Below are 22,262 nucleotides of genomic sequence, written 5' to 3' on the forward strand. Positions count from 1 at the left end.
AAATGCTCCTCCCAGCCAGGTGTGAGGGTGGGCTGTGAGATCCCCGCAAAGACAGCATCTGTGACACTGTACTCCCTGTCTGGGAAACGGGCAGCTCTTCAGGAATAAGGTGGGGGAGGCTTTTGTATCTGGCGGGAGTTAATCTGATGTCTCCTTTGTTTCAGACCGAGAAGATCAATCCATCTTGTGCACGTAAGTATTTCTCCGTCTGGGTAGTGGTTCATTTCACCCCAATCTGTTCTCATTCTTGAGGTCTCCTACTGAAACCACAACTGGGGCTTGTGGAGTCCTTCATTCCCAATTCAAGGCCCCCTCCTCCACTTCTCCAAGGGATAGGACTTCAGTTTGTATGTTTGCTACTCAGTGGTCCCACTGCATGGATGAGCTCAATTTCAATCATCCTTCCTCAAGGAGCCAGTGGGAAGGAGGGTGGAGCTTATGGCAGAAAGGAAAAGCAAGATTTCTCCACAATCCAGCTGGGAACCAGCTCCTCCGTAACTTCTGGGCGGAAGGCATTCCTTCTTGCTCTGGATGGTGGCTTTTCTTTACCTGGATTGATGTAGACACTGGGGCCTCTCAGCCTCTGAACTTAACAAGGAGATCCATAAACCCCATTGCTAAGGGAGCTAATGGCACAGAACGTTCCTTAAAGTGACATTTCAAAGGAACATGTACAAGTGCCTTTGACCCCTAAGTCCACAGCTGCCTAAAACTGATTTTTAAAACACTTGGATGTGAAAGCTGCCAAGTGACCAGGGCAGGCAGTGGATTTCAGTTTACTTCTGTCTGGCCCCTGGAGAGCCATGGGAAGTGGACTGCCTGAGGATTCCAGAGCATTTATGTGGCAGTCCTGTTTTCTGCCACACGTTGGGTCCTTCACGGGCACCCGACAGAACGCAAGGCAGCGGAGTGTGCAGTGGGAAGGGACAGAGGTCAAGGACTTGGCCATGCCTAAGCCCAGGACTTCCTTGCCTCTCTTGGTAGTGGCGAATCTGGAGCTGGCAAGACGGAGAACACCAAGAAGGTCATCCAGTATCTGGCGTACGTGGCGTCCTCGCACAAGAGCAAGAAGGACCAGGTGAGTGCTGCAGCCCTTGTCCCCGTGGCCGCTTGCTTGGCCTTGGTGGGATGATGGAGGAAGAGCACTTAGTGGTCCTGGCTTCAGCTTTACAAGAGGATGCTTTGGGGAATGAAGCAGAGGCTGGGCCCATTTCCGTTGAGGCGACAGCGTGGCCTGTCCTGGGAGTGGTCTGGCGGTAGCAAGCCCATTCCGTCCTTGGCCTCTTAGCCTTCTGAGTTGCTGTGGAAACTGGTGAGGTCCTGGAGTTTGCATAGCAGCCCTCTTGGCGTTTGCAGCTGATTGCTGTGTGTCCTCCCCTTCTGAGGCTGGAAGGCAGATTCCAAGACTTGGTCCTCAAGTTGATGGAAGCTTGAAGGGTCTCAGGCAGACCTGTGTTTGATTCCATTTTTTTTTCCTGCTGTTGAAATGCCTCTGGGTGGACAACCACCCACCCCCACCACCCCAGCGAAGAGAGAAAGGGCAATTGGAAAGTCATCTCACCTCCATTTTTTTCCTCTCCCTTTTGATGGATTATGGTTGAACCCAGCAGCGTCCTCGCTAGGTGAGCTGCACGTTTACTGCACGTTCTGCACTGGGAATGCGTGTTCTGCCCATCGTGTGCCCTTGAATTCTGTATTTTGTTCTAAGCAGCTTTTCACCCCACACTTGTCACTTTCTGCAGCTAGAACTCTTCTTTTAGGCTCAGCTCACTGACTGTCTTGGGAGGAGGGGCTGGGTGTGGCACACAGTGACCTCCTGTGCACTCTGAAATGACAGCTCCTGCAGAATGGGGACGGGCCTCACACCTAGTTGTTCTCAGAAACTCCAGTCATGCCCAGATTTCCCCACAGTGCACCATAGCTGTCATATCCCATGCGGAACCTGACCCCGGCACGGTGGACGGGGACTCCTCTCTCACGGAGCCCTCCATGCTCTGTGGTCCAGACCAGATGCAGATGGCCGGCTGCCCTCACCTGCCACCGCCGTGCCAGTCAGAAGCAGTGCCGGGGAGTTCTCATGTTGGAGTTTTTCAGAGGTTGGGGTGATCAGACTTAAGCATGGCTGTGGGATGCTCTCTCTCAAGCACACACTCTTAAACTCCCCTGTGAAAGCGAAGTGCCAGTGGTGTTCCTTGAAGCCTATCAGGGGAGCTTGGCCGCTCCCAGTGGCTCCACCTTACTGGCGTGCCGTGTGTGGCCTTCGTAAGTAAGGAGGGGTGTGTGTCTGCATGCAGGTCTGGGGTGTGGCCTGCAGAATGGCCTAATGAGTACAGTCTTCTGGAACCGAACCAGAAGTAACTTTTCATGTGCCAAGCTTCTCAAGACGTTTGGAATCTTTTTCCATGGGGCGTCAGGAGTTATATTTAGAAACTAATAAAGTTTCTTTTCTTCTCTCTCTCTCTGTCTCTCTCTCTCTCTCCATCCCTCTCTCCCTCCCTACCCCCCATTTTCCATTCTTTTTAGGAGGCCTATTTTAAAAACAGAGCTGTGAGGTTAGGAGTTCTCTAGCTGTGGTTTTCCATCTCTGAATTTGCAGTAAAATCAATTTCCCAAGTATTTATTGATTGCCTAGTATGTGACTGGTTCTTGGGAGGGTGACATTGGAGTTCCTGTCCTGGAAGACAGGAGACAGGACACAGAGAGCAGTGAAATAGATCATATGCCTTACATCTGGGGTTCCTGTTGTAGAGGGGAAGGCAGCGCTCAGCAAAGACAGCATGCTGGGGTTGGGGGTGACAGTGGGAGCCACGCTGTCAAAACGCAGACTTTGGTAGGCACCCCGTCCCTGCCCTGAGCCCACTAGAGTGAGGGAGTAGGTTGCCCCAGGCTTCCAGTCATAGCTCAGGCTGTCAGCGTGAAAGGCCATTGGCTGGTTTGGTTGATTTGCTTGCCTGAAGCTGTGCTGTGATTTTCCACAGGCAGCCGGAGCACGGAACACCCTTGAACTTGGTTTGGGAGCCAGCACTCTCTCACTTGCAGTGGCCGAGTTGACCCTCCCAACGCCAGCAGAGGGGTTGTTACAGACCTCACCTTGCTGCGGGGAGGCCAGGTTTGGCCTGGGCTGCGGGTTGGCAAAAAAGAGCTTGGTCCAAGGGGCTTTCCAGGTAGATGCCCGGAGCCTGAACGGTGACCTTTGACTCTCCCTGCTGTGTTATTTGTGCACTAGTTGGGGCTCACTGGCAGAAACACCACCCAGTGAAGCCCTTCAGAAACCGATGGGTAACCCCAAACCTTATACAGTACCGCATCATTTCATGTTACGCAGAGTTCATTGAAAAATTAAAATCTCTTCTGTGCCCAATTAGATGTCAGTAGAGAAAAAGCCATAGGTTAGTCATCACTATTGTCAGCAGGAAACATGGCTCTGGAATCTGAAGTGGCTGCTCCCGACTTGGCCCCGCGGCCCCACTTTCCATGGCAACAGCGTGTGGTCCCAAACAGAGGCCTCAGTTCGCCTCCCAGCCAGGGCGAGCACAGGCGCTGGAGGGGGCTACGTTCCCTTCTGTCTGCGGGAACGGGAGCGGTTCAGCCAGCCTGGCAGCCTGGCCTGTGCTCTGAGAGGAACGGCGTAGTGGGTGGGGGAGCCATTCTCATCCAAATCTGGCTCCGTGGGCTGCCTCAGCCGACTTCCCAGGCCTGCCCGAGGCCTGTGGGTGGAAGCCCGGTGTCCAGTTACCACGGGTGCCCAGCGCACACGTAGTGCCTGCTCTGTGAGCTTGACCCCTGCCCTCTGACCTGGCCCTGCTGACCCTCCTTCAGGGGCGGGCACTAGAGCAATGCCCTCACTTGTCTGGATGGTTCACAAGCGGAAGGCTTCCTAGCCCTGGGTTGGGGGGTCCTGGCCTAGGAGGGCTGCCAGAGGAGGAGGCTTTGCTCTGTCCCTTGTGGTCTCAGGTGGGCTTCCAGTCTGGCTCGGCTAGACTCCAGAGTGTCCGTGGTGCCCTGCAGATGGATCTCGTCTGTGGCAGGTGTGCTTGTAAGGCCAGGGTCCGTGGCTCTCCTGGGAGCTCCTACTCCTCCCAGTTTTCCTTGTCATCACTCACAGGCGGCTGCTGTTCCCGGAAAACCCTGGCTTGACTCCAGCCTTTAATAAATACAAAGCCTCGCCTGGCCCTTGTGTGATGTTCTTTCCCCCAGAGGGCACTCAGGCATTAAGGGGAACCAGCTCCCTAGTCTTCTCAGCCAGCGTTAGTTAATCCCTGGTTGCATGGGCCTGCTGTGCAGGTGTGAAGACAAGGCAGTGGCTGACGGGTTAGGGAGGGGACTGGAATGCTGCCACCCCGCTCTGCTGACTGATAGCTGGATGACCTTGAGCACCCCTCCCTTGGCCTCAGCTTTCCTATTCTGTGAAATGGGGCCGCTCTGCCCTGCCCCCTGAGTATGGTGGGGGTCCAGGGATAAGAAGGCACAAGGGTGCATTTTGTCTACCACAAAGCACCCTGGAGTTCACAGTAGGATTTATTGACATTCTCAGTAAACAGCTTGGAGCCCAAAGTGGGCCTCATGGGTCCCGTGCTCACTGCCTGCCGTGGTGGGTTTTGGGCGCAGCAGTGGAGGGGCTGGTACAGAAAGTGAAGCATTTATCAGGACACAGATGAGATGAGCGTGTATATTTTCCAGATCCGATCCCCTCATTTGCTTTTTCTATGAAAAGGAATAAAAATGTGAGGATTAGAGGCAAGGAGGTAGAGGGAAGCTGGTGTATACAGGATGGAGACACTGTCCCAGGGTGTCTGTGCTGCCGGCTCTCTAGTTTAAGTGCTGCTTTCACGTGGGTCCTCCAGGGCCAGGTTCCTAGAGCTGAGGGAGCTTCCTGCCTGCCGTTTCCAGGGCCATGGAAGTAAGTTCAAACTGACCAAGGTTTCCAAAGCCTGGCAGGAAGGCCGCACTTGGATGATACCGGGGCCTGGCCTTCGCTGGAGTCGCACACTGGAGCCCACCCGGAAACCTCTGTTCCTGGCACGTTGGACATGCTGACACGGCTCTGCCATCGTCCCCCTTCCAGGCAGGGCAGGCTCAGCAGCCCAGGTCGCTGCCCGGCCTTCACTGCATCCCTGGGTTCCTTGCAGGGCGAGCTGGAGCGGCAGCTGCTGCAGGCCAACCCCATCCTGGAGGCCTTCGGGAACGCCAAGACCGTGAAGAATGACAACTCCTCTCGCTTCGTGAGTAGCGCGGTGGCGCCCCGGCTCTGGGGACAGAGGGCCTTGCCCGGAGCTTTGGCTCATGCTGCCTTTTCCTGGGTGCCCTCCCCTCAAAACCGAGGACGGTTCAGACTCGGTGCTATCTGGCCTGTCGTGTGGACTAGGCCAGACTGAATGCCAGTTGGTGTGGACCTGCCCTGCCCCTCTTGAGGACGAAGGCCACAAGTAGCTTCTTCAGCCTCCCTCATGAGAGGTGGAAAGGCCAGTGAGGGTGCTGCCTGCTCTGCCCCAGAGTGCTCTGCTGTCACCAGTAGCCAGTTAGTTCCCGGGTCAGGCAGAGAGGAACACTTCCAGATAACTGGTCTCTTTCCCCCTCTGTGGAGGAACCTGGGTGTGGGATCAGCTTGTCTTAGGCTCATGGCCTTAGGCAGTGTGGCCCCTGAGTCCCAAGGTCCCGTTCGGTGTGGGCATAGGGGGCCCCTGGCCTGGTACATGGGTCCCGTTTCTGGGTTTTCTCCCTCCAAGCTGTGCCCACCGGAGGTGGGGTGGGGGGCTCTGGTCTCCCCGTTGCTCTCTAGCTCCCCATGTTAGGGGCACCCCTGATCTCTTGCTATCCTTTCTTAGGGCAAATTCATTCGCATCAACTTTGATGTCAACGGCTACATCGTTGGAGCCAACATTGAGACTTGTATCCTTGTGGTTCATTGGGATAAGAGTTGTGGATCCGGAGGGGAGGCATGACCTTTGTAGAGAAGAAGCTGCCTCCTGATTCCAGCACTTTCCCCCTTATGGGCCCGTCATGACACCTTCTCTGTGGAGTTGGGGACTGTCAGGATCAGCTAGTGCAAACCCAACACAGAGCTTAGGGCTTTCCTTATTACAGGCAGGATAACCTGTGCTTTGAATGGGATGGAGCTGTTGAAAGCCGTCTAGTGTGGCTCCCAGAGGTGGGCATTTGGGGGATGCCACTTTATCTCTCCCGCGTGCCAGTGTTTAGCCTTTGCTTGTGGGAGTGTTCTTGTTCCCATTACCTGTAAGAATGAGACAAGGCTCCCGAGGGTGTGAGCTCCTCTTGGACACGCCGTGCCCCTTGAAGGTGAGAACCAAGGTAGTTCGCTTTTGCTGTGTTTTTGCCATTTTGTGCCATTCTTCCTTCCTGGTGAAGTTCAGTTCCTTTCGATGAGAATAAGAGGAAATGGAAGGCTGGCCAGGCACAGTGGCTCATGCCTGTAATCCCAACACTTTGGGAGGCTAAGGTGGGTGGATCACCTGAGGTCGAGAGTTCAAGACCAGCTGGCCAACATGGCGAAACTCTGTCTCTACTAAAAATACCAAAATTAGCTGGGTGTGGTGGTGGGCACCTGTAATCCCAGCTACTTGGGAGGCTGAGGCAGGAGAATCACTTGAATCCAGGAGGTGGAGGTTGCAGTGAGCCGAGATCACGCCATTGTACTCCAACCTGGGTGACAGAGCGAGACTCTGTCTCCAAAAAAAAAAAAAAAAAAAAAATGAGGACAGTGGAGGGCTTGCCTTCCCCCCAGCTTGTGTTGCTCCTTAATATTTGCAAAGATCTTTTGGAGAAATCTCGTGCTATCCGCCAAGCCAAGGAAGAACGGACCTTCCACATCTTCTATTATCTTCTGTCTGGGGCTGGAGAGCACCTGAAGAGTGAGTAGGCGGCCTGCAGCCTGACACCGGGGCTGCCGGGCTCTGGGCCTCTTGCCAGAATTGGGCCATAGACATCATTTGGGAAATGAAAACTTTTGGCCTTGGGTTTAGCGGGGAGAAGTGAGAATGACTCCTATTCTCTGCGCCATCCTAAGGACTTGGTCTTCGGTCTCTGACCATGCCAGAGAAAAGCTAGGATGGGCTGCACGTGTAGCTGCAAATCACAGGACCCTGGCGCTCTCCTGGGCCAGGAGATGGGAGTGTTAGAGTCTCAGACACTGAGGAAAGCTGAACGTCGCTGGCTACTCTGCGGTTTCCAGGGCACTTCAGGGCTCAGGGTCTGTCCCAGTCTCTCCAACCTTCGAGGTCACAGCGCTGATGGAGCCTCTGCTTTCAGCACCTCACTGAGGCACTCTTGCCCTCCACCCCTTACAGCCGATCTCCTGTTGGAGCCGTACAACAAATACCGCTTCCTGTCCAATGGACACGTCACCATCCCCGGGCAGCAGGACAAGGACATGTTCCAGGAGACCATGGAGGCCATGAGGATTATGGGCATCCCAGAAGAGGAGCAAATGGGTACAGGGCTGGCCCTCCTGTGGTCGAGGGTGGGGCGGAGGAAGGCTGGTACCCACACCCTCAGGGGCATCAGGGTAGCTGATGGGCCTGGGGAGCCTGCTAGAGGCCAGGGGAAGGGGAAGGCCTTCAGTGTGTGGGCAAATGATTCCTCAGATTTGAGGTTCAGGGTTATTTGTTCCTGGTGGTACCACAGGCATTCAGAAAAGGTGCAAAGGACATGTCCTTAACTGCCCAGGGCTCGGGTCCACTGCACAGCCCTTGCCATTTGCTGAAAGTAGAATATTCATGTCCTGTCTTGGGGAGTGTGGAAGAAGCTGGGGATGGATGAGTGCTTTGTGCTGGTGAAGCCCAGCATGAATGGCAGTGTGGACTGGCCATGCCGGCCAGGAGGGAGTGAGCCCTCTAGGGTGGCTGGGCCCACCACACACTGTTAGACGCAGACCTGGTGCTCCTGTGGCCCCAGGGAATTGGGGGGTGTCCCTGCTTGGCTTGTCTGGCTTGAGGATCCCTGGATGAGTGGCCCCCACCCCCGGGAATCACCATGACCCATGTGTGCTTCTGAGCTGCCTCTGATTGCACCCAAAGGCCTGCTGCGGGTCATCTCAGGGGTTCTTCAGCTCGGCAACATCGTCTTCAAGAAGGAGCGGAACACTGACCAGGCGTCCATGCCCGACAACACAGGTAACACCCGGGGCCTCTCGCCGGAAATAATGGGGCAGGTGCTTGGCCATGGATTTGCTCAGGAGGGAAGGTCTTGCAGAAGTTTCGGACACTGTTCTTTTTAATGTTAGTTGTGTTTATGGCCGTATATCTGTCGGTATTTTCTGTACAGATGTAAAACACACGTAAACATGACCCTGTTTTTTTTTCTCACCAAGTGAGCATTTCAGAATAACTTAAATTTGTGATCATGTGGACCAGGGCTTCCCTCATTCATTCCTGAGACCAAACGATTCGTCAGGACACCAGTGATTTCTGCCGTAGCTCCTCCTTAACGGGAGCCTTGCCCGTGACTATGTTGAGATCCTGAAATTATGTCCTTGCCGCACCCGACTCAGCCCCTTTGTTAGGGTTGCTGCAAATGACCCCATACAAGTTATTCAGTCTTAACGTGCCCTCCTTAGGGTCTCTCTAAAGATGTAACGCATGGGTGTGTGGATTGTAAAAGACACTCCTGGCTGGGAGTGGTGGCTCACATCTGTAATCCCAGCAGTTGGGAGGCTGAGGCGGGCAGATCATGAGGTCAGGAGTTCGAGACCAGCCTGGCCAACATTGTGAAACCCCATCTCTATTAAAAATACAAAAATTCGCCGGACATGGTGGCATGCACCTGTAATCCCAGCTACTCAGGAGGCTGAGGCAGGAGAATTGCTTGAAGCCAGCAGGTAGGGGTTGCAGTGAGCCGAAATCGTGCCACTGCACCCCAGCCTGGGCAACAAGAGCAAGACTCCGTCTCAAAAAAAAAAAAAAAAAAGACACTCCTGTGGGATCCTGTGCTGTTCCATGCCCCAGCACCCGGCCGGCCTGCTCCTCTCAGCCCCATTGGTGGGTAGGGACGTGCTTTTACACTCTGAGGTGTGCGGCTGAGAGTGGATAGAGGAACCGCTGCTGCCTCTGGGGCCTCCAGTCAGGATGCCTTCCTCTCTGCCCCGTGGGGCTTGGGGGAGGTACAGCTGCCCTGCCCACTGACCTGCATGTGGCTGCTGAGTCTGGGGGGTGCTAGGTGTCTGTGGCCCTGCTAAAGAAGGGCCCAGATGCGGTTGTCGTGGTAATGATTGCTCATTCACCCCATGGCTTTCTTCCTCTCTGCTCCCAAGTCAAGCAGAGGGACTTATTCTCTTGGGTCTAATTAGGACTTTTTGTCCCTCTCTTATTCTCTGAAAAATCTTAGCTGCCCAAAAGGTGTCCCATCTCTTGGGTATCAATGTGACCGATTTCACCAGAGGAATCCTCACCCCGCGCATCAAGGTGGGACGGGATTACGTCCAGAAGGCACAGACTAAAGAGCAGGTATGTCCTCTGGGGCCAGGGCAGCCGGCTGCCTCCTGGGTGAATGTCCCTGCAGCAGCACAGTTGAGGCTGTTCTGGGCCATCCTGGGGTGTCCGTGTCAGACACTTTCACATGATTCCCTGATGCAGTCCTCACAGCAACCCGGAGAGAGGTGGCATCACCCCATCTAGAGCACTGGAGAAGCTTCATGGCATGCCCAAGGCTTCATGCCCAGGAAGTGCCATCCTGAGGCTGCATTGTGCCTCTTTACATTGAGATGGTATTTTGGCTGATTGGTCATCAAGGATATAGGCATGTCCTGTCTGGTATAAAAGCAGGAACCTGATGCCACTGTAGCTCAACTGGTGGCGGTTCCTGCCATCCTCGAGCCTGTGCCAAGTGGCTGTTTCTCTACCACCTGCTGCCTTGGGCTTGCCACGTGTGCTGAGAGATGAGCAGTAGTGCTTGCTCCTTCCTGCCAGACTGATGTGCCTGCCTGCCCCCGGAGTGGAGGTCCCTCCCAGTGCGGACTGCTTTCTGCCTCTCTCCAGGGTTTCTAGTTTCTTTTATGGTGCTGGCCATGGGGGTTTTTAGGGTGCCAAACCCATCTCTCAAAAATACCTGGAAGCTCACTTTGTTAGTCCTTCTCCCATTTGCTGTACACTGACAGCTCACGGCTGTTTCTGTGCAGAAGCATTGCATGAAAGACAAGACTGTTGTTTTCAAAAGACATTGCGTATTATTATTGCTACCTGTTCGTTTCCCTGACAATTAAGGAGAAACCTCCATTTTCTTTTACAAAAATATTACATGACTCTTAATACAGAAAAATCGAGAGAAGGAAAACAATTCCCAGTGATGAATATTGTTGGGCAGCTCTTTCCTACAAGACTTAAAAAAAAAAAGAATTAAACTTTGTTCTCGTTCTGGCTTTTAATTACAGAGCTTTTCAAACATGCAAAACAAAGAAGAGGGGAGAGTGTAAAGAGCCCCACGTGCCCATCACGTAGGTGGCTTCAGAGTTACTAACTCACGGCGAGTCTCGGCTCATCGTTCATCTTATCTCCCCCTGCCCCTCTGCCCACTGCCTTATTTTGATGAGATCGGGCGCGTTTAGGGTGGTTTGGCCGTAGACCGCTGCCTTATTTTGAAGCATCACTTTTTCTATAAATCCTTTAGTGTGTCCCCATTTTATTTAGAAAGATCTAAGTTTATTGTCCCTGTATTGTTAGATATTAGGTTGTTTCTACTTTTCATCATTTTAAATAACTTTTCATCATTTAAATAGGTTCACCACTGTGAACCTATTTGTGCAGGAAGATTTTTTTTTTCCCCCACATACTTAGGGCTGTTCCTCTAGGGGGAGGACTCTAAAAGTGAAATTACTGGGGCAAAGGGTATGAGGGTTTTCAGATCTTTTGTATCTGACACCACGTTCCCCGGGTGTGCCCCGCAGGCTGACTTCGCCATCGAGGCCTTGGCCAAGGCGACCTATGAGCGGATGTTCCGCTGGCTGGTGCTGCGCATCAACAAGGCTCTGGACAAGACCAAGAGGCAGGGCGCCTCCTTCATCGGGATCCTGGACATCGCCGGCTTCGAGATCTTTGACGTGAGCCTCGCCCTTCATTACCCACCCCGCTGCCTCCTTGGCCTGTTGGTTGCCTTATCCTTAGTTAAGAACCCTGCTTCTCATGGTCCCGCACCAATCTGAGTTGGCCATCTCGTTTGCATGGAGACTTTGGTTGGGTGTGGTATTTTTTTTTTCTTTTCTTTTTTAAAAGACAGGGTTGCGGCTGGGCACGGTGGCTTACGCCTGTAATCCCAGCACTTTGGGAGGCTGAGGCCGGCAGATCACCTGAGGTCGGGAGTTCAAGACCAGCTGACCAACTTGGAGAAACCCCGTCTCTACTAAAAATACATTAGCCGGGCTTGGTGGCGCATGCCTGTAATCCCAGCTACTCGGGAGGCTGAGGCAGGAGAACCGCTTGAACCCGGGAGGCGGAGGTTGCAGTGAGCCAAGATTGCGCCGTTGCACTCCAGCCTGGGCAACAAGCGTGAAACTCTGTCTCAAAAAAAAAAAAAAAAAGTCAGGGTCTCGCTCTGTCACTCAGGCTGGGGTACAGAGGTGCAGTCATAGCTCACTGCAGCCTTTACCTCCTGGGCTTAACCAATCCTCCCACCTCAGCCCCCTAGTAGCTGGAACTATAGGCACACACACCACTCCCAGCTAATTTTTAAATTTTTTGTAGAGATGGGGCCTCACGGTGTGGCCCAGGCTCCGTTAGATGTGTTTTAAGCTAAACAGAAGTGCTCATTTTCAACTAGAAATGCTGGAGAAAATGAGACCTTTTGTTTATTTTTTTTTGAGGCAGGGTCTTGCTCTGTCACCCAGGCTGGAGTGCAGTGGTGTGAACATGGCTCACTGCAGCTGCGACCTCCCGGGCATAAGCCGTTCTCCCACCTCAGCTTCCCAAGTAGCTGGTACTACAGGCATGTGGCATGACACCTGGCTAATTTTTGTATTTTTTGTACGGATGGGGTTTCTCTATGTTGTCCAGCCTGGGAGGATGGGACCTTTTAGGTCACATTCTTGGAGGCTTCCTGGGCAGATGCTTCCTGTTTATTCTTCCAGCAAATATTCCCTGAGCATCGGGATAAGACATCTCCCTTGCCCATGATGACTTTGAGGTCTAGTAGGGAAACCGATACTTATAGTAGATTAGAGGTTCTTAACCTGGAGTCCATGGGAGGTTTGAGAGGAGCCATGAGCTGGGATGAGAAAATTACATCTTTATTTTTTACTAACCTCTCATTGAAATCATGTATTTTTTCCAGTTGCAAACTGAACAAACTATACAAACCACAGTTGTATTAGCGGTACTTGTGATCTGTCACCAATAGAAATCAGATGTTTTCGTGTCACATTCCAGTTGTTGCAGAGATCTGGTAGTGTCATTTTTCCATCGCTACCTCAAAATTTTGGAAGTTATAAGCCCATGGCTAGTTCTCGTTAATAAGGAAGCACAGAGGCCGGGTGCGGTGGCTCACGCCTGTAATCGCAGCACTTTGGAAGGCTGAGGCAAGAGAATCATTTGAAGTCAGGAGTTCAAGACCAGCCTGGGCAACAAAGCAAGGCCCCATCTCTTCAATAAAAAAATAGAAGGGCCTGGTGCAGTGGCTCACTCCTGTAGTCCCAGCACTTCGAGAGGCTGAGGCAGAAGAATTGCTTGAGCTCAGGGGTTCAAGACCAGCCCGAGCAACATGGTGAAACCTCATTTCTACAAAAAATAAGAATATTAGCCATGCACGGTAGTGTGTGCCTGGGGTCCCAGCTACTAGGGAGGCTAAGCTGGGAGGATCACTTGAGCCTGGGAGGCAGAGGCTGCGGTGAGCTGAGATTGCGCCATTGTATTCCAGCCTGGGTGACAGAATGAGACTCTGTCTCAAAAAATAAAAAATAAAAAACAAGGAAGCATAATGTATTACTCGATCACAATATTTTGATGATTATATTTCAACATAACTACTTTCTTTGTAATCTATTGGATGCAGTTTAAAGCACTATTCTGAAAAGGCTTACCAGACTGCCCACGGTCCCCGGCTCCAAAGAGTAAATGTCACCCACTGCTGGGTGGATAAAGGGAAGGCCAGGAGCATCCGGGCTCTAAAGGCAGCGGTATGGAGGTGCCCAAGGAGGCACTTCCTGTATCCCTACCCCGCCCTGCTTCTCAAGGGGTGTCTGGGCCTCTTAGTGCAGGGTTGGCATATCTCTGACACTGTTTTCTCTCCTTGCAGCTGAACTCCTTTGAGCAGCTCTGCATCAATTACACCAATGAGAAGCTGCAGCAGCTCTTCAACCACACCATGTTCATCCTGGAGCAGGAGGAGTACCAGCGCGAGGGCATCGAGTGGAACTTCATCGACTTTGGCCTCGACCTGCAGCCCTGCATCGACCTCATTGAGAAGCCAGTGAGTGCCAGGCGCACTTTGACCTCACACCTGCCTCTGGCTTTTCCCTTCCGGGTCACCCGCTCCTCACCTCAGCTCTGTGTTGGTTGTGGAGATGTCTTAACTCCCCTTCCTTTTGGTGCCACCTGGAGGACAAAGCCCTGAGGCTGAGATCCGGTGCCTGGGAGGCCTGGGTGGGTGCCTCCATTAGAGGAGATGCTCTGGGCTGCAGCTGTGGGCTGGGCTTCTCCCAGCTGCCGGACCAGGTGTGGATGTGGCTGAGGCCCTAGCATCCTGTTTTCAGTCCCAGAAGACCACCCAGCATCCTCCTGAAGGCTGGGCTCGATAAGCATTTCTTTGTCTTAAAGAAACAGCCATGCATGGATGTAGTAAGGCCCTACCGCGGGCTGCTTTCACTGTAGCATGGAACGGTGCAGACCCTGGGCACTGAGTGCTCTGCCCAGGTGTACGCGTACCAAAGCTCAGCTCATCCCTCCATAAAACCAGCAAGCAGCAGTGCTTTTGTTGCCAGCATTAACTGTGTGAAGATGGAAAAGAGGAACCTTTTCTAATGAGTTCATACTTAAACCTCTTGCGAGGTGGAGGTTGGGTCGCCTGTTTGTGTTTTAGGCTTGTTGGGGTTGTGATCTGTAATGAAGCTTGAGCTGTTTCTGTCTCCGGGTTTTCTTTTTTTTCTTTTTTTTTTTTTTTTTTTTTTTTTGTTTTTTTTTTTTTTTTTTTTTTTGAGACGGAGTCTCGCTGTCACCCAGGCTGGAGTGCAGTGGCCTGATCTCAGCTCACTGCAAGCTCCGCCTTCCAGGTTCACGCCATTCTCCTGCCTCAGCCTCCCGAGTAGCTGGGACTACAGGCGCCTGCCACTACGCCCAGATAATTTTTTTGTATTTTTAGTGGAGGTGGGGTTTCACTGTGGTCTCGATCTCGGGACCTCGTGATTCGCCTGCCTCAGCCTCCCAAAGTGCTGGAATTACAGGAGTGAGCCACCGTGCCTGGCCTGTCTCTGGGTTTTCTTTTGATTATGGTTAATTAATCAGAAGGCCTAGGACAAAGTTTTTTTTAGTTTGAAAAAATTTCCTTTTTTTTTTGAGACGGAGTTTTGCTCTTGTCGCCCAGGCTGCAGTGCAATGGCTTGATCTCAGCTCACTGCAACCTCTGCCTCCCTGGTTCAAGCGATTCTCCTGCCTCAGCCTCCTGAGTGTCTGGGATTACAGGCTTATTTTTGTATTATTAGTAGAGACAGGGTTTCACTATGTTGGCCAGGCTGGTCTCAAGCTCCTGACCTTAGGTGATCCGCCCACCTCGGCCTCCCAAAGTGCTGGGATTACAGGCGTGAGCCACCACGCCTGGCCAAAAATTTACTTTTGTAATGAGCTTTTTCTTTAATTAGTTGAATTTTCCAACTAATAAGAACCCACCGGGCTTCAAGTTTTGTCAGACAGCCTCTCTGCAGTGTCCGAATCTGCTTTCTTGTCTTGTAAACTCAGTGTGTGGAAGGCTGCTGGGTCCCTGGGACTGTCTTCCTCAAGGGGCTCCTCCTACGTATTCCATCTCATCATAGACGTGCAGATGCAAAGCATGTGGGGTGGTATCTCCTGCGGCAGACCCCAGTACACCGTGAAGTCAAACTCTGGCCCCGCAGGTCAGCGAATCTGCACTTTTCATCAAACCCACTGGGGGTTTCACTAATGATGGAGAACCACTATGATGGATCCTTGGGTAAAGGTGTCAGCCGCAGCCTGGGCCCCAGAGGTTTCTTTATAAACTAGAAATCTTCAACTGAGTGCTTTGCTCCTCCTGGGGAGCGCGTCGCCCACCCTCTGTGGGATTCGGGGGATTCTGATGTCTGGGCTTTGGCTTCTTGAAGGGTGGGGTGCCCCCCCCCAGTGTGCGCTCACCTGTGCTGATGCTGCGCTTCCTCCAGGCAGGCCCCCCGGGCATCCTGGCCCTGCTGGACGAGGAGTGCTGGTTCCCCAAAGCCACTGACAAGAGCTTTGTGGAGAAGGTGATGCAGGAGCAGGGCACCCACCCCAAGTTCCAGAAGCCCAAGCAGCTGAAGGACAAAGCTGATTTCTGCATTATCCACTACGCTGGCAAGGTGAGGAGCACTCACGGGGAGGTGCTGGCCAGACCTTCGCAGAAGAGGTGGAGTCGAGGCTGTCTAGGACCAGGAGCTGGGCAGCTCCTGGGGACGCAGGGGTGTGACCTGAGTACATTTCTTGCACAGTGACTCACCCAGTAATGTGGCCGGTGACAGCATCAGCATTTACACAGCTTGCAGAGCCCCTTCACCTGGTCCGTGCTGTTAGAAGCCTGCGACACTCCACCGCGGTGCCCAGGCTGGTTGTCGTCATGCTGTCATGCATTATTATTGGGCCTGTCTGCCAGGTGCAGAGATTTGGCTAAAGGCATGGGCTCAGAGTTTGAATAGAGCTCTGCCACTCATAAGCTGTTTGACTTCGGGTCAGTTACTTAACCTCTCTGATCCTTGGTTTCCTCATCTGGAAAATGAGAATGACCACCCACTATACAGGATTACGTGGATTAAATGAGCTCTTGAGGCCCAACCGTGGCACGGATCAGTGCTCCAGGGCAGGGCTCCTCAACCTCGGCATTCCTGGTATTGCTGGCTGGGTCATTCTTTATTGTGGGACCCTCCTGTGCATACTAGGATGTTTAGCAGCATCCCTGGCTGCTACCCACTAGAGTTAGGAGCACTGTCCTTGGTTGTGATAACCCAAATGTCTCCAGACATCGCCAAACATGTCCTAGTTTGGGGGTGTGTGGGGAATTGCCACTGCTGTGGGTGACAGCTGCTGTTGCCAAGTCTGCTGCAGTCAGTCAGTGGTGGACCTGCCCTCAACACTTACCCAGCAGACATCTTCCCAGTCTGCATGTGACTGGGGCTTAGACCCAACTTAGTCCATAGAGGTGCATGCTTAGACAAAAGCTGGTTTTTCTCAGCATATTGTGTGCTTCTTGCACAAAGACCCTAACAGTTAATTGCTGTGATTAGGCAGGGGCTGCGCCATCTTGCTGGTGGTGACTAGTTGGTGGTGACTGGCGAGGAGATGTGGGAGCTTTCACAGGTCTGTTCCCAAGCCACAGGGAGTCCAGGCCCGGTTCTAGCACACGGCTCCCCACTGCCGGCCTCTTCTACTTAGCTTGGCTGGTTCCTGGGGCTGCGGAAGCAACTGTCTTAAACTACCCGTGAAAAAAATAATAAAGCCAAAAAAGCAATTTACACCATTAACCAAGGAATGTTTCCTGAGCCTCCTTTTCCACTCTCACCTTTGGGAAACGCACACAGTCATCGGTGCAGAAGCTTCCAGGAGGGCTTTTGCCGTGGGATTATTTGTAATGCTGAATAATTAGGAGCACCCTAGAGCCCACCAAGGGGCCTGCATGATGGCATCAGCTATGGTGCGTCTTTCCGTGGGCTGTGCTGTGCGCTAAAAGGACAAGCATGTTGGCCTGGGTGGGAGGGTCTGAGCCTGGGGAAAGGAAACTGGCATCACCTACCTCATGATAAACAGCAGCATGCATTTGCCTGCATACTGAGAGGAGCACCCCTGGGCTGCAGCAGCGCACATTCGCCTGCATACTGAGAGGAGCACCCCGGCTGCAGCAGCACGCATTCCCCTGCATACTGAGGGGAGCACCCCTGGGCTGCAGCAGCGCACATTCGTGGGCTGCAGCAGCGCACATTCGCCTGCATACTGAGGGGAGCACCCCGGGCTGCAGCAGCACGCATTCGCCTGCATACTGAGGGGAGCACCCCGGGCTGCAGTTTGTGTTGGGAAGAGGGAGGCCCAGGTCCCTGCTGCTCTCTGGGTATTGTTCTGGGACCTTTTGCAATGAAGATGTCATGGTGTATTACTTGTTTTGTTAAGTATATATTTTAGCAGAGCACGGGGCTCATGCCTGTAATCCCAACATTTGGGGAGGCCAAGGCAAGAAGACAGTTTGAGCCCAGAAGTTTGAGACCAGCCTGGGCAACATAATGAGACCCTATCTCTCTCTTTTTTTTTTTTGAGACAGAGTCTTCGTTCCATTGCCCAGGCTGGAGTGCAGTGGCACAATCTTGGCTCACTGTAACCTCTGTCTCCCAGGTTCAAGCGATCCTCCTTCCTCAGCCCCCCTAGTAGCTAGGATTACAGGCACGTGCCACCATACCCGGCTAATTTTTGTATTTTTAGTAGAGATGGGGTTTCGCCATGTTGTCCAGGCTGGTCTTGAACTCCTGTGATCCACTCACCTCGGCCTCCCGAAGTGCTGGGATTACAGGTGTGAGCCACCATGCCCAGCCCCTATCTCTATTTAAAATAAGGAAAAATGAATCTATTTCTAGGAGTCTCTCTGAACCCTCTGGTTTAGGAGGCTGCCCAATTAAAAAAATATATTTTAAAACAGAATATATTTCCAAAAAGATAAAACTGACACATACTCAGAGAAAATGTGAACATTCTAAAAAGCCAAAGAAAAAACAAAAATTACTTGTCTTATGACTAAAAATAAATAGTAACATTTTGTTGTCCTTCCAGGATTGTTTTTCCTTTGTTCATATTACCTAAAAATTAAAAAAAAAGCTGAAACCCAGCACGGTACTGTGTGGCCACCACACCATGTCTAGAGCCAGGCTCCCGTTGTTGGCCATGCCTTGCCTTGAGGCTCTGGCTCTGCACGAGACGCCGCAGAGAACGTCTTGATGCCTTGCGCCCCTTATCCTCATCACTTCCTTCTTAGAGGTGGAAATGCTGGGTCAAAGGGTCTTCACGTTTTCTGACTTCCACACACGGGGTTAGCCTGGGCTCCGGAGAGCCTGTGAGCACGCATGTCCCCAGCGCAACTTGTGACTCCAGCCTCTCTGACCCTGGCAGGTGGATTACAAAGCTGACGAGTGGCTGATGAAGAACATGGACCCCCTGAATGACAACATCGCCACGCTGCTCCACCAGTCGTCTGACAAGTTTGTGTCGGAGCTGTGGAAGGATGGTACGCCCTTTGCCCTTCGCCCCCTGCCTCCTCTTGGCTGCGGCTGGTCATCCTCCCACCTCCACAGTGGGCCGGGCCGCCAAACAAGGGGTACACATGTCCCCCTGACATAGGCCAGGTGGTCTCCACCCTCTGTAGCTCCCATGAGAGAGGGCTCCTCGGACCGAAACAGGAGGCCACGGCCCTCGAGCACACACCGTGGCCGGGTCCTCCTGGGCGGAGCGCTTTCCGCGTGTGGGAAAGTCAAAGGCGGCCCTGAGCCTCGCAGCCTAGGCTGCCAGCCCCGCGCCATGTCGCATTCCCGCCTCTACTCCTTGGTAGGCTGGTTGCTTTGAGTGGTTCTTTTTAATTCTTTCTGTTGGTTTCTCCTTTTCCTTTGCCTGGGTTTTGCTTTAACCTCTCTGTTGCAGAGATGCAGAGCACTCAGAGAGCCTATTTCTATCATCGCTTTCCTATTCTCCACCTAGAACCAGGTGACTGGCCGCCCGAGTGGTGTCTCTTGTGTGTGTGGTGCGTCCAGAGCTGTGCAAGAAACGCTTCTGCCTAGGTTTTCTCACCCCCGCCTTGGCTTTTCCTGCCTGCTTACACCCCAGTTCCCTGATCTGCCCCTGGGCTCCTGGGCAGGCTCCCCGCACTGTGCCTATTGCCGGCCTGTAGTAGCAAACTGGGCAAATGAGGGGCTGTGTCTGGAATTTGGAGACATCACATTCAAATCTTAAAACACTGTAATCCCAGCACTTTGGGAGACTGAGGCGGGAGGATTGCTTGAGTCCAGGAGTTTGAGACCATTCTGGGCAACATAGGGAGACCCTCATCTCTACAAAAAAATTAAAAAAAAAAAAAAAAATCAGCCGGGTGTGATGGTGCATGCCTGTAGTCCCAGCTGCTCGGGAGGCTGAGGCGGGAGGACCACTTGAGCACAGGAGGTCAAGGCTGCAGTGAGCTGTGATCGCACCGCTGTACTCCAGCCTGGGTGACAGGGTGAGACCCTGCCTCGAAAAAAAAAAAAAAAAAAATCTTAAAACAGCAAAAATTGTTTAAAAATTTGTATCCTTAGAGCTTCATCCCTAAAGACAGTGTCTTAAACTGCTTGAATGGCTGTGAGTGTCTTAGCATGAGGTTCAGGTATGCATACTGCTTGTGTCTGTGCACCTGAAAGCTGAAGTGGCATCTGTGTGTTCATTCAACAGTTGCTCGGCAAAGTCTGCTCCATGGGGGTGGGGCCAGGACACACTCAGCTAAAAGGGCCAGTTATGGTGAGGCCACATTAACATTTCTCTGGACAACCTGAGTGGCTTTTGCAAGTTGCCATGCCCAGGAAACCTGTGGTAGCCAGGAATATTGGCCCTGTGGTGGGTATGTAAGGTCAAAGATGACTCCCTTTTTTTTTTTTTTTTTTTGAGATGGAGTTTTGTTCTTGTCACCCAGGCTGGAGTGCCATGGTGCAATCTCGGCTCACTGCAACCTCTGCCTCCCGGGTTCAAGTGATTCTCTTGCCTCAGCCTCCCAAGTAGCTAGGATTACAGGCGCCCGCCACCACGCCCAGCTAACTTTTGTATTTTTAGTAGAGATGGGGTTTCACCATGTTGGTCAGGCTGGTCTCGAACTCCTGACTTCAGGTGATCCACCTGCCTCAGCCTCCCAAAGTGCTGGGATTACAGGCACAGGCCACCACTCCCAGCCACCTCCCATTTTAATTGACTGGTTTGTAGGCTGCATCCACACTCCTGGCTTCTGTCTTAAGCAAGCATCCTTTTTGCTGTCTTCAAGTAAATAATAGTAATCTGGCCGTGAAGGAATACGAAACGGGCTTCGTCAGTATTCTTCACTTTTATATCCAGTAATGTAAGGCTTCACATTTAACGTTAGCTCTTGCTTAAACTGATCTCAAATCGCTGGCCACTTTGATTTGGCTTGTTTGTTTTTTGCCTTGGAGGATGCAATTGGTTTAATTGCTGCTGGGCGTGAGTTCCAGTGCTAGGGGCTGCTTCCCTTGAGGGTCGGTTTACATGAGAAAGACCCATGCACCAGGAGACAAAATGAAATACAAGGACGTGAAGAGATCCCTAGACTTTGGAGTATTTTTGATCAAGAGCAGTTCTTTGGAGCTCTCTCTTCCTGAGATGTCTGCGTAGATATAGAGGGGACCCTGCCGGGTTCTGCAGACAGTGACAAGGTGGCTCCAAGCTCCGCCTCCTGATTCCCAGCCCGGTGCTCTTACGACAGGGTCAGTGAGAACTGAAGATACTGATTTTTTTTTTTTTTTTCTAACTGTGACTATAGGACAGCAGAATTCCATAAGCCAGGTTTTCACACCCCTCCTCAGAGCCAGGCTAGTAGAATTCTCACTATTCCAAAATACATGACTAGCTTCATTGAGTCTTTTTGGAAATAAGAGCTTCGAGAGTGGCTGAAGGTAGGTGATAGGAAGGTGAGGTGGCCGAGGCAGACGCATGGCTCCCCGAGAGACAAGCCCAGTGCCTTTGCAGCCCCCTTGGCTTCCCGCTGTGTTTGGGGATGACCTTAGCACCCAGTATAGGCTCCAATTGGAAAGGGTCCTGTTGTTTCATTCTGTCTCCTCTTTTTCTGTCCGATGTGTGCCTGTCTCTCTCTCCTACGTGCTGCCCCCGCCCACCCAGCTGCAACTGGCGTGGGCACTCACGTGTTCTCTGTGGTCTCCACAGTGGACCGCATCGTTGGCCTGGACCAGGTGGCCGGCATGTCAGAGACGGCACTGCCTGGGGCCTTCAAGACGCGGAAGGGCATGTTCCGCACTGTGGGGCAGCTTTACAAGGAGCAGCTGGCCAAGCTGATGGCTACGCTGAGGAACACCAACCCCAACTTCGTCCGTTGCATCATCCCCAACCACGAGAAGAAGGTGCGGCCGCCTGGTGGGGTGGCCCGGGCAGGGCACCGTGGTGTGGGGTGCTCAGCCCGTCTTTCTTCCCAGCAAAAGCACCCCTCCAGCCCCTCAGCATGCACAGAGCCCTCAGTCGTTTCTCTGCAGGGTGGGCCTTGGCTCGCTTAGGAGATATGCTACATTCACAGCCCGCACTTCCTCTTGGTGACATTGGCCCCTCCCAGACCTGGATCCTTTGACTTTATTGTCCAAACCTGTGGGCTGCATTGACCCCCCTGCCTTAGGCTCTTGTCCTGTCAGGTTCATAGGGGTTCCCCGACCTTTCTCCGACTGTTCTAGGCACAGAAGTGAGACTGCATGCATGTGCTTTCTTCCCCAGGCCGGCAAGCTGGACCCGCATCTCGTGCTGGACCAGCTGCGCTGCAACGGTGTTCTCGAGGGCATCCGCATCTGCCGCCAGGGCTTCCCCAACAGGGTGGTCTTCCAGGAGTTTCGGCAGAGGTGAGCCAGGGCCCGGAGCCCGCTTCTCCTGGGCCCGGCTGTGCGTGCAGTGAGTCCCAGAGGTGGGCTGCTGCTCCCTGGCAGGGTCCTGTCATGCGGCAGCGACATCCTCCATCCATGTAGAACTGAGTCTGGCCAGCTCTTCCCCACCTCCTTCTCTTTTCCACCCTTGGCAGGAAAGGAGACTTCCCCATTTTAGTACCGAAATGCAGGTCATCATCATCCCGTTGACTTTTGCTCCTAGCAACTGCCGACCCTGGTGCTATTTGCTACAGTTAGAGGAGCTAGGAAAAGAAATGTAAAAGAATCAGCCAGAGACCTGGGATATTACAGGAACTTTGTGGAAATGAAAATCACAAAACATGGCCGTGTGTTGCTGTGTGCGAAGACGGCGATGCCTTCCTATTTCTCTAATGACTGTGCTGAGTGTCAGTTGCTGTCGGGATGCAGCCGTTTATTTCTTGGGCCATCTTTGTTTATTAGCAGCTCCCTGCAGCGTCCCAGG

General features: G+C 52.7%; 1 protein-coding gene across 2 annotated transcripts in view; it reads left to right on the forward strand.

The window, feature by feature from the left end:
- The window catches only part of MYH9 (myosin heavy chain 9), a 104,137-nt gene that overhangs the window by 59,453 nt on the left and 22,422 nt on the right, over window positions 1–22,262 (forward strand). Inside the window, exons 4-18 of one of the 2 annotated variants that reach the window (XM_032138751.3) lie at window positions 165–192; window positions 985–1,078; window positions 5,130–5,222; window positions 5,826–5,889; window positions 6,771–6,869; window positions 7,305–7,448; window positions 8,034–8,129; window positions 9,340–9,458; window positions 10,895–11,047; window positions 13,234–13,407; window positions 15,326–15,499; window positions 18,282–18,396; window positions 18,807–18,869; window positions 21,081–21,274; window positions 21,636–21,757. In XM_032138751.3, coding sequence (XP_031994642.1) covers window positions 165–192; window positions 985–1,078; window positions 5,130–5,222; window positions 5,826–5,889; window positions 6,771–6,869; window positions 7,305–7,448; window positions 8,034–8,129; window positions 9,340–9,458; window positions 10,895–11,047; window positions 13,234–13,407; window positions 15,326–15,499; window positions 18,282–18,396; window positions 18,807–18,869; window positions 21,081–21,274; window positions 21,636–21,757 — 1,732 coding nt within the window. The remainder of the gene's footprint in view (window positions 1–164; window positions 193–984; window positions 1,079–5,129; window positions 5,223–5,825; window positions 5,890–6,770; window positions 6,870–7,304; window positions 7,449–8,033; window positions 8,130–9,339; window positions 9,459–10,894; window positions 11,048–13,233; window positions 13,408–15,325; window positions 15,500–18,281; window positions 18,397–18,806; window positions 18,870–21,080; window positions 21,275–21,635; window positions 21,758–22,262) is intronic. The other variant, XM_032138753.2, reaches the window with a different exon arrangement.

Source organism: Hylobates moloch, unplaced genomic scaffold (genome assembly GCF_009828535.3).
Source record: "Hylobates moloch isolate HMO894 unplaced genomic scaffold, HMol_V3 SCAFFOLD_19, whole genome shotgun sequence".
In the NCBI taxonomy this organism is placed as follows: domain Eukaryota; kingdom Metazoa; phylum Chordata; class Mammalia; order Primates; family Hylobatidae; genus Hylobates; species Hylobates moloch.